Genomic DNA, 11359 nt, shown 5'->3' with positions numbered 1-11359 from the left:
AGGCCTTGAGTTAATAACTTTGAATGAACATTGATATGCCTACCCAGACCAACAGCAACCCACAACCAAAATTATTAAGCTGAACAATGTTGGAGACAGCGTAATGTTCACAATCAGCTTGTCCAGACACCTTCATACCTATCACATGAGCTCAGGATGAATCTAATAATAGTAATAATAATAATAATAATAATAAATTCAATTTATATAGCGCCTTTCAGGATACCCAAGGTCGCTTTACAAGAGTGGGAGGGGGGTAGGAACAGGGTGGGGGTTTAGGGAGGGTAGGCAAGAGAGAAAAGCTTTTGGTGCTTTTGGAACTGTGTCAGGGAAGTGGCGGAACGGATAAGAGGGGGCAGGGTGTTCCAAAGAGTAGGGGCAATTGCATAGAAACCCTGTCACCAAAGGTCTTGAGTCTGGTGCGGGGAATGGAGAGTAAGTCCTTGCTGGTGGAGCGCAGGGACCGTGACTGGGTGAATGGGTGGAGGAGGTCAGTGATGTACTTGGGTGCCAGTGAGTGAAGTGATTTGTAAGTGAGGAGGAGGATTTTGTAGCTGATGCGTTGTTTGATTGGCAGCCAGTGGAGTTTCTTAAGGATGGGGGTGATGTGCTGCCAGGGCTTGGTGTGGGTTAACACCCTGGCAGCTGAGTTCTGGACATACTGCAATCTGTCTAGGGCTTTGTTGGGCAACCCAGACAGAACACCATTGCAGTAGTCCACTGGAGGTGACAAATGCATGAATGAGAGTTTCGGTGACTGAGTCGGTAAGTGACGGCCGGAGTCTTGAAATATTATGGAGGTGAAAGAAGGCAGATTTGGTGATGCTCTGGATGTGGAAACTGAATGAGAGTGTGGAGTCCAAAATGACGCCCAAGTTCCGCACTTTGGGCGATGGGGAGGTGGGACAGCCGTCGATGACCAGGGTGAGGTCTCCAACCTTCCTGAGCAGTGGTGCTGGGGCCACCACCATGAGCTCTGTCTTGTTGGTGTTGAGTTTCAGAAGGTTGTTGGTCATCCAGGTTTTGATATCATGCAGACAGTTGTTGAGTTGTATTTGTGGGAGTTGTGAGGACGGCTTGGTGCTGACATACAGTTGGGTGTCGTCTGCGTAGCAGTGGAAACTGTCTGCAGGACTTGTCGTGTTATCCTCCCTCCTTCAGTTAGTGGGGGCCGTAACACCACCATGCAAGACATTCAGAGACATCCAGAGATGAAGCTGTTTTCATTCAATGTGGAATAAAAGCGGTCTGCAGTTATATGACACAACCAATTATTACTATCAAGACAAGTCCGCAGTCCTTCACGCCACATCAGCGCCACAACCAGTTCCCGACAGTGCGACCAGGCTCAAAAGTTCAGATTTTTCAGCCCCAGGAACTGACGCTTCGCATCCCTCGCAGGTGTCGTGTCACTCTGGCTTCGCTTTAACCACCAAAATCGTATCTTTTGCGTCGCTAGAATTGCCTCTGTGGCTTTGCTTGTCGTCACTTTGTAACTTTGCCCATATGGCACTGTGCATAGATATATCACTTAAATCTGTCGCTCGGCTTTACACATTTGCGCTCAAGGTGAACGCACTTTAAGTGGTCACAGATCTGTCTGACATATAGAGTACTTCTTACAAAGGTGTTTGTGAAGAAAACCATCAGTTTTCTTTGTCCATTTCCTCCCTTGCTTTCAAATGGCTGAACCTTTGTGTTTTAGAGAAGCAGAATTCCAAAGGCTATTTTTGCGTCCGAAAAATGTTCTTTAAAATTACGTGGCTGTTTTCAAAAATAGTAAGAAGGAAGTTTCAAACGTTCAGGATTTACGGGTTTCTAGTTTTAAAATGTCCCTCTTTAAATATCAGGTAACCATAATTAATAAACCTATAAGTGATGACACCTAAATTGTAAAATTATAAAACAACATTCAGCAATGATAACATGTGTGCTCGTAGTGACACTAACAAGGGACTCTTTACCAGATGGGCAACTTGTTATTGTTTACCTCCACCTGCCTGCAATCAATCACCCTAATTAATTCTAGAGCCTTTTCAATGGTGTCTGCAAAATGACATGCTCCTCTGCATCCTATTGGATAATCAGTGAAGGGAAACGTCTGCAGAGGCCCCTGGCGTATTGCTTCAAAAATCTCAGCTGGGAGTGTTTTTCCCCTCTCCCCATTCCCTCTAAACCAAGTGACACTAACTAATTGACTTGCAGGACAGCTTAATAAAAGTAAAAGCAGGGAGAGTCATCTAGCTGACTCATTACATAAGCTTAATCCTTTATAGTTAATTAACGTTTTTCCCTCTGTGTCAAACAAGGGGAAATTTAGAATGCTGTCAAAGGTAGTAATCCCTCCAGCTTTTCTGTCCGCCTGCTAGCTTTATACAGGGGCATTCTTAAGCTGATGATATGGATGAGCCAAATGCAGTCTTCACAGCACTGAAATATTTATGCAGCCCAGGAACATCAAGTTGATAGTGCATTCACAATTTCCTGCTGAAGCACATTTACTCCCAGCCATGTGGCTTGTGCATTTTTTAAGCAGTGGCACAGTGTGTGGGTGAACGGGTGTTCCAGTGTGGGTGGTTATGCACTATGCCTTTGTGCGCCGTGTTTTTCTGTCTGTATTTTTGACTCGTGAAAATCCCACAGATTTGATTCCAGTGAATGGACCTGATGAAGATGGATTTGGACTCTGTTGCATAATAATCTTAGTACAATTACAGCTTGAGTAAGGGGAGAAGAAAAAAGGCGTAAAAAAAAAAGTGTTAAAGAACGGTGTCAATGGGCTTACAAAGGATTTTGTGAGCTGGAATAATGAATGTATATTTTATGTAATGGTGCAGTAGTTTTTTTTTTTTTTTTTTTTTTTTCAAATTACATCCAGTGCAGGTCTCAAGAAAAACATTAACACAGCTAGTGAGGTAATTAGATGTAACAATAAAATCCATCCATTCGCCCATTCATTTTCTATACCGACTTAATTTTCCTGAGATCATGGGGAGGGAGCCATTCTAAATGTCAGTGGAGATGAGCTGTATACACAAATGTGTACACACCTTAGGAAATCTACATTATGTGGGAGGAACTGGAGTACCCAGAGAAAACCCGCACTTGCACAGAAATAACACCCACATTTGCACCAGAGAACATGCACATAAAGGAATCCAGCTGAGATTCAAATATTTACACATCATATAAGCCATTATAGAACATCATTTCAAGGATCTATTTAATTATTACCATGCATATGAGACGAATGCAGAATACTGTCAGAAAATAGTTCATCCAGTTAGCACTCTGGGAAAAGCAAGATCTGAAAAAAAAAAACACTCCAGTGAGGAAAAACAAATACAGCATAAATAAAATAAATCTATCATTTTGTTTATCTAATTTATTATTATTTTTTTTTTATTAAGACAGTACACATTAATCAACATTACTACGATATACGGCAATGTAAATATGCCGGAATTAGCCCAATAGCTATATTTCATCCTATCTCCTAGGAGACAATTTTACTTTTAATGAAAAACCTGCTTTATTTGAGGATTATCTTCATTTGAAAGCTTGTTGCTGTCTAAATGCAGTGTAAAGAATTGGGATTGCTGTAAGTGGTCCTTAATTCAATTCAATTTTCAATTCAATTCCATCTCAAGGCACTTTACAAAGTCATATCCAATCAAATCATATAGACAGATTGGTCAGAAGTTTCCTATCTAAAGAAACCCAGCAGATTGCTTGGAGTCTTTTACAAACAGGATTCACTCCTCCTGAAAGAGCGTGTGGCCAAAGTAGACAGCCGTCTGCAATGTCGGTGGCTTTGCAGCAATCCCTCATACCAAGCATTCATGTAGCGACAGTCATTATTTTTAATAGTTTCCAGATATCCAGTTCACATGGATATACAGTATTGCGAGTTTATTAAAAATTGTCCTTTTAGAAGATATTTTTAAAATCCTTGTTTTTGTATATCCGGCGCAGCTGTAAACAATGCAGAAAATCTCAGTTTTGGAAAATATCCTTGTTAACATGGACAGGACCAAAAAAAATGCAGCACTGACTGCTTCTATTTTCGTTGTTACAATTTATGCTTTTACTATTACAATCCAAACATAGAGATGGAGAGATGTCCCGACATCTAATATTGTGATTGCACTGGTTCTATGTTCATATCCTAACATTATTTTCTCTTTTCCTTTGTAGGTCATGGTACCAAGGGGGTGTTTGAACTTCTGGCAGGCTGGAGGAGAACTAGAGAAAACCTGCCATTCAAGGAACGTGTGGCAGATGCCTTTGCCGACGTGATGGTGTGCTACACTATGACCAGCTCACTCTACATCATCACCTTCGGCATGGGAGCGAGCCCCTTCACCAACATTGAGTCGGTGAAAATCTTCTGCCAGAGCATGTGTGTGGCCATCCTGGTCAACTACTTCTACGTGTTCTCTTTTTACGGCTCCTGCTTGGTGTTTGCTGGACAGCTTGAGCAGAACCGCTACCACAGTGTTTTCTGCTGTAAGATCCCCTCAGTGGAATACTTGGACCGCCAGCCCACGTGGTTTAAAACCATGATGAGTGACGGCCATGACCTGTCCACGCACCACGATAGTGTGCCGTACCAAAACCACTTCATCCAGCACTTCCTGCGTGAGCATTACACCGAGTGGATTACCAACACCTACGTCAAACCGTTTGTGGTCATTCTTTATCTCATCTATGCTTCTTTTTCGTTCATGGGATGTTTACAAATTAGCGATGGATCGAATATAGTGAACCTGCTGGCCAGTAACTCACCAAGCGTTTCGTTTGCCGTGACCCAGCAGAAGTACTTCAGCAATTACAGTCCTGTAATTGGGTTTTACATCTATGAACCCATCGAGTATTGGAACTCCACTGTGCAGGAGCACCTCAAGACTCTCAGTCATGGGTTCAACAAGATCTCCTGGATGGACAACTTTTTCCACTACCTCCGAGTGGTCAACGTCAGCGCGTCAACCAAGAGTGACTTCATCAATATCCTGAAGGGCTCTTTTCTGCGCAGCCCAGAGTACCAGCACTTCACAGAGGACATCATCTTCTCGAAAAACCGGGAGACCGATGAGTACGATATCATCGCCTCAAGGATGTACTTGGTAGCAAGGACCACAGAGAAGAAGAGAGAGGAGGTGGTGGAGCTCCTGGAAAAACTTCGTCCCTTGATGCTGATCAACAGCATCAAATTCATTGCCTTCAATCCCACATTTGTTTTTATGGACCGCTACAGTTCCTCCGTCATCTCCCCCATCCTGACCTCAGGCTTCAGTGTGCTCACCATCCTTATCCTTACGTTCTTCCTGGTCATTAACCCTTTGGGAAACTTCTGGCTCATTCTCACCGTCACGTCCGTAGAGCTGGGCGTCTTGGGTTTGATGACTCTCTGGAACGTCGGCATGGACAGCATCTCAATCCTGTGCCTTATTTATACTCTCAACTTTGCTATGGATCACTGTGCACCACACCTGTACACGTTTGTGTTGGCCACTGAGCACACGAGGACACAGTGCATCAAACTGGCACTGGAGGAGCACGGGGCGGCCATCCTGCAGAACACATCCTGCTTCGTGATCGGGATCATGCCTCTTGTGTTTGTGCCTTCCAATTTGACCTACACGCTGTTCAAGTGCTCCCTACTCACGGCAGGCTGCACCTTGCTGCACTGTTTCGTCATCCTGCCCGTCTTCCTGACGTTCTTTCCGCCATCCAAAAAGAGGCACAAGAAAAAAAAGCGGGCAAAGCGGAAAGAGCGGGAGAGGGAACGTGAGCGGGAGAGGGAAAGGGAAAGGGAGGAGATAGAGTGCATTGAAGTCAGGGAAAATCCTGATCATGTGACAAACGTTTGAGCACTTATTGACAGTCAGTGATTGGTAACTTTGGGTTACTGGTAGACTCTCAAATGCTGAGGCATCTCTAAAGATGCAGGGAGCATGCGGTGTCCGCCACGGAGTGGCCGATACCTAACAACCGCAGCTAAGCTGACCGGGGTTGAGTGCAGCCCCACTGGTCAATGATTCAGTCCTCTAGTCTGGACAGTGTGTCTCCTTAGCACAAACTGGTTACTTAAGCTTTTCCCAACTCTTAGAAGTATACAAGAATTTAGTTGCCAAAACCTGCCTGCTAAATCTTTAAAAAATATTCTTAACACATACAACAATATGTAAATTTCAATGTTGACAGCTTTGTGTTCATCACCTGCAGTCTCAAAAGAAACGAGCGACGGTCGCAGAGGTTCTTTAAGAGGCGGACACTCAGACACGTCAGTGAAAAGCAGCAGGAGCGATAAGTGAGCAGATACAACAGGTGAAGGTGACTCGGCACCCGCCTTACTTCTCCCACCTCAATATCCGCTAAAATAGACAAAACCAAATTATGTGGAGAGAGAAAAATACAGTAGGCTGAAAGCCCACTGCATGCTTTTCTGTAGCATCCAAAACAGTTCAACAGCTGAACCTGGCAGATGGCTTACACTGTGTATATTTTCAAGAGCTGTCTTGCACATTATATTGTGAGGATATAATTGTCAAGGTTTGGCAAAAGTACAGGATACCGTTTCTGTTTGATCCAGAGTTTGTAGAAATTCTTAAGCAGGGCAGAAAATGCTGCAGTGAGCTGCAGAGGATGAGATCCGGTGGTGAGGGACTGTTGTGCAGGTGCATTACACAGGCAATAAGCCTGACTCCAACAACATGACTATACTGCTGCGCATTGAAAAAAGTCAAACCGAAATGTTGGCTTATTATGTCTTTAGCAGATCAAATATAACAGAAACTCTCAGTTAGTACATGATTGTCTCTGTGTGCCCTTACAAGGTCTTTGTCAGGTTTAGTTCCTATTATTGGTGCCAAATAGTGTAGAGAAGCTTTTGTTCTCTAGTTTTCTATTAAAACAAATTCTCAGTGAGTTTTGATATTCATTAAAAAAAACATGAATCAAAATTCCTTCATCCCTAAACTGAGTGCTTCTTATTAGAAATGTGGATGGTGTAGGTTTTACAGCAAAACAAAAAAGGCCAGTAAATAACTATTATAGACTAGAGCGGGGGAAAAACAAAGTTACGGTGAAATCCCAAGTTCTGCATTTTTTAAATACCAAAATGCTAATTAAAAAAACAAACCCTTTGCCATGTTGTTCCCTCCATATGTCTTAACGAGACAGGTAGTTTCTCTGAAAGGCGTGAATATTCATTATTACATAATTTATTTTGTTGTCTTTTTACTTTGACATCTGAATTAACTTAATTATTTTCACTGGCAACATAAAAACAATCAAAGTAACAAGATGTTAAGTCACTTTTACACTTTTGATCCGGTTACATTTAGCACCAATTTTACAACCCTAAACAGAAAAATAAAAAAAAAGAATGGCGGGTAGGCAGAGCTTTATATTGTGTTCTGGCAGAGAACAAACAAAAAAGAGACCAGTTAAGACTGCAACAGTGACAAGTTGGCAATTTGTCTACCATGTTCATATTATATGAAATATTTTTTTTCTACTGCACATTTATAGGAAGCACCTGGCATGGGCAAAAAAGGTATGATAACCTTGAGTAAAAAGAGAATTCTTGTACCCTGTTGCTAACATTTGTTTCAAAATTCTTAAACATAAAAAAAAAAAACAGTGATGGGTGATCCTCCCTTGGTTTAAAACCATAAACGTTCCTAACTTTTTTTAGGAACATGGCAGAACACTAGTAGCTTCTTACTGTGGCGTTTTTTAACTCTAAAAAGAGAATGCAGCTTCAACTCACACGGATCGCTTCAATTGGTAACTGTAATTGAATTAAGTTGATCCGACTTAATTGATTTAGTTTATGATTTGTCAAGTTAAACCATTGAAAATAAATTAAGTTAAACTTAATTCAGTTACTTGGTATCACTTGAAGCAATCAATTTAAGTTGTAGCTGCATTCTCTTTTTTAGAGTCTACACTTGATAGTGGGACTTGGCTCATGCATAGCAGCAAATTAGTGCCTTTGCTGTAAAACATCAAACAATACCATAAATGATAATTAGGTTAACCTCTACAAATACCACTTTGTCTAAAATGGCTACCTCTGCCTCACCGGGTAAACAGCGTTATCCTCTTCTACCGTAGCCCAGTAAATAGTTCTGTTGCATTCCCAGAACAAATACAGTCAAGGTCACCAGCCGTGACAGATATCCATCTCATAACGAAGTGTGGCCGTTAAGCCTTAGCCGGTGCCATGTTATACAGGGGTCACATATGTGCGAAGACAAAGCTGATTATAGGCCAGGTCCATATCTTCTCAAAGGACTGCTAGGGTTGCACAGGGTTGGTTTTGAGGGGAAAGTTGCTGTCTTGTTTCTCTGTACCAGCAGCAACACACTGAGGTTCCCTCACACAGGTTGGCCAGTACAGCAGTTGCACCCGTGGTTACAATCTTTAAGCTGAAGCAAATTACATTGTGAAAAGGGGAAAAATATTTTCTTTCACAGAGGATAGTGAGCATTTGTGTAATCTTAAACATAGAAATGTTACTGAGCCCATTTTTATGTGTACTTGACTTTCCAGACGAAAATAAAAAAAGAACATTCTCATTGTATTTTACTATGAATGAACACTGTGTTAGTGGGGTTAGAAAGTAACTTGGTGTGAACTTCTCACTGAAGTTGTAACTATCATTGAGCAGACATTGCCCTGCAGAAGAATTAGGCCTTTTTGTAGCCATTTGCCGCAGACGATGCAGTGAATGTCACATACTGTAAAACCCATGTCATGTATGTATAGCGAGATGGCATGAAATGTTTGAATAATGGTACTGAAATGCAAATCCTGAATAATTTTCTTCCCAAAAATGATCTGTGTTCGCATGGCATTGTGTTGTATGTATGCATGTATTTCTTTTTTTTTTTTGTATGAAGTCTTCGTATTTTTAGAAATTCCTTTTTCTGAGCTGTAGTGACTTCTGTTTGTTGTTGCGATGCATATTCTGTGACACCTTGTGCTGCAAAAGAACAAAATGAGTCATATCTGTTCCAAAACAAAAGCCAGAGGACATTTGAAATGTAACATAACTGTAAATTGCTCTTTTTTAATATTTTCTATAAAAAGTATAATACAAAAAGATTTTTATTGACTGAATTTTCCTACAAAAAACTACCAAAAGCAGGAAAAAAGAGGAAAAAAGTAGGCCAGTAATAAAAAGGGGATTGTTACCAGTATGCTAGATTCGTTACACAGCTGTGCAATTGTCTTGTTTTTTTCTGGGGGTTTTTAGGCAACCATAAATGTCTTCACTCTGTTTCTGGACACATTTATTATCACTACCATATGAACTATCACTACCTTAGGGGATCTCTATGAGCGGTTTTGCTATGTAGCGAAAATGTTAGCACAGAAAAACATAGGTTACATATGTATAACATATAGTCAAAACTATACAAACCTGTTATTCTAGGAAAAACCAGGTAGCAAAGATATGTAAACATGCTGCTTAGTTCTTCTCAAGCATAATTCCCAAACTTATCTGCTCTTCTATCTTTGCAGTTAACATGCCACTACAGCCTAGTAGGCTATAGTAATGTCCAAGCGATTGCACTTTATACCAAGGTCTGTAAAATTTGCCTGTTTGCATAGAAAGTAATAAAGAAGGATAATGGAAAAAAAGCTGGTAAATTTTCATCTGATTGCCAGTTACTAAACTAAATATGATGTGGAAGCTGGTCGACAGAGAATTAAATAATCATAACCCATTCATCTTTTTAACAAAATGTTATTTTGCACCAACAATTCATTAAGGGTTAACCTGCCCTTGCGTTATCATTGGCCCATACACACAGGACAGTTTTTAAATTACTGTTTTTGAGTGTGTTAACAAAAATAATTGGCTACACAAGTTCTGATTTTAAAAAAAAATTGCTCAAAATAGCCATTTCATGTCAGTAGGCAGGGTGACGTCAACATGAAAATAACTTCAAATTTAAAAGGAAGAGTATTTTGAGAATGACCAAAGCAGTGCTAGGCTAAAGACTTCACCAAAAAAATCTTAGCTTGTGTTTTCTCTGACATTTACTATTTCGTCTTAGTAAAGGTTTTGGCTAACATGAAACAGATCTTCGGAATAGGTACTTATCATTTAGCCTCTTTGCATTTTCATTGTTTTTGCAATTTTATTTACTTTACATCCAATATTTTCTGGCATAGAAAAGAATCACCTGGCATAGGACGTTTCCTACAAACCATACATTTATGCCTGCCTTGGAGTCATTTCCTACTTGCTTTGACCAGCAATGGCATATACTAAATCTGTGTATTCTGTTCATGGTATTCTGTGAGAAAACATGGTTTTATGACTCAAATACATATTACTGATGTTGCTGAGATTTATTTTAGTATGATTAAGATCATAATGCCCAACATTTAAGGAGTCAGTTGGTCTTTAATGGAATCAGAAACAAAGTCAATGAAAACAGGGTGTGACATTAAATCTAAGATTATACATGGGATTTGAGCATTTTTCTCATTAGTTAGCTCTATGGTTCATTATCAACAGCATACCTGAAGATAAAATAAATGTATTTGCTGATATGCATTGGTGAATGTATATGGGTATAAAAACATTTAACAGTGACAACATAGAAAGCAGTTGTAGGTATGAAATAGGAGTATCAATTGGTGAAGGTCTAAACTGACCCGGAGACATTCAAAAGCCCTGAAATAAAACAGCTTCACAGTCTTCTTTGGAGTTAAGGAAGAAGTCCGTTGCATCCTCATTTTGAAAGATTCCAGATAGCGGACAGTATATGAGTACATGGACACGTGTATCTAACTTTGATTTTTCCTTCACAGCACAAACTACTTTCTCTTATTTTCCTTTGTCAACAAAGCCACTACATACGCCACATGGATGTCCTAACTGACAGAAATGGGCCAAGTAAATAGGTTACGTAGGATGGTAAACCTTGTCGGTAATAGGAAATTGCAAAGTTTAGTGAATTAACTTCCATTTCAGCTGTGTTTTTTAGAATGACGAAGATGCTTTACCTCTTAATTGTATCCATTCCCAAGATAACTTCTCCAGAACAGGGTTGGTTTAGGTTCAGATTAGGTGTTGTGATAAGTTAACAAAACACCAGATAGTAGAGTCTTCACCAACTGAGAGAGTCTATTTTGTTTACAAAGTTTCACTCCTGCTGAGAAGAATGTGTAGACCAGGACGTTTTTTTGAAAATGGGCTTCTGAGTTGGAAAGAACGCCACATCCTTCTAAATTCCATCCAGGTCGGGTTATGCTGGTTGCTGGGAGACAAAAGGAAGTAGCTTGCAAGGCCGGAGTCTGACTGGAGTTTGTATTGTCAGGGTGTCAAAGA

The 11359-nt window shown here is 40.5% G+C and overlaps 1 protein-coding gene across 1 annotated transcript; it reads left to right on the top strand.

The window, feature by feature from the left end:
* Positions 1–4195: 4195 nt before the first annotated feature.
* Positions 4196–9702, top strand: LOC105918711 (patched domain containing 4). Its single transcript, XM_036134685.1, has one exon. It carries the CDS (start codon positions 4299–4301, stop codon positions 5871–5873), a length of 1575 nt encoding a protein of 524 aa, XP_035990578.1. The 5' UTR covers positions 4196–4298; the 3' UTR covers positions 5874–9702.
* Positions 9703–11359: the final 1657 nt, after the last annotated feature.

This window comes from Fundulus heteroclitus, unplaced genomic scaffold (genome assembly GCF_011125445.2).
Source record: "Fundulus heteroclitus isolate FHET01 unplaced genomic scaffold, MU-UCD_Fhet_4.1 scaffold_895, whole genome shotgun sequence".
In the NCBI taxonomy this organism is placed as follows: domain Eukaryota; kingdom Metazoa; phylum Chordata; class Actinopteri; order Cyprinodontiformes; family Fundulidae; genus Fundulus; species Fundulus heteroclitus.
This window is presented reverse-complemented; position numbering and strand designations above follow the sequence as displayed.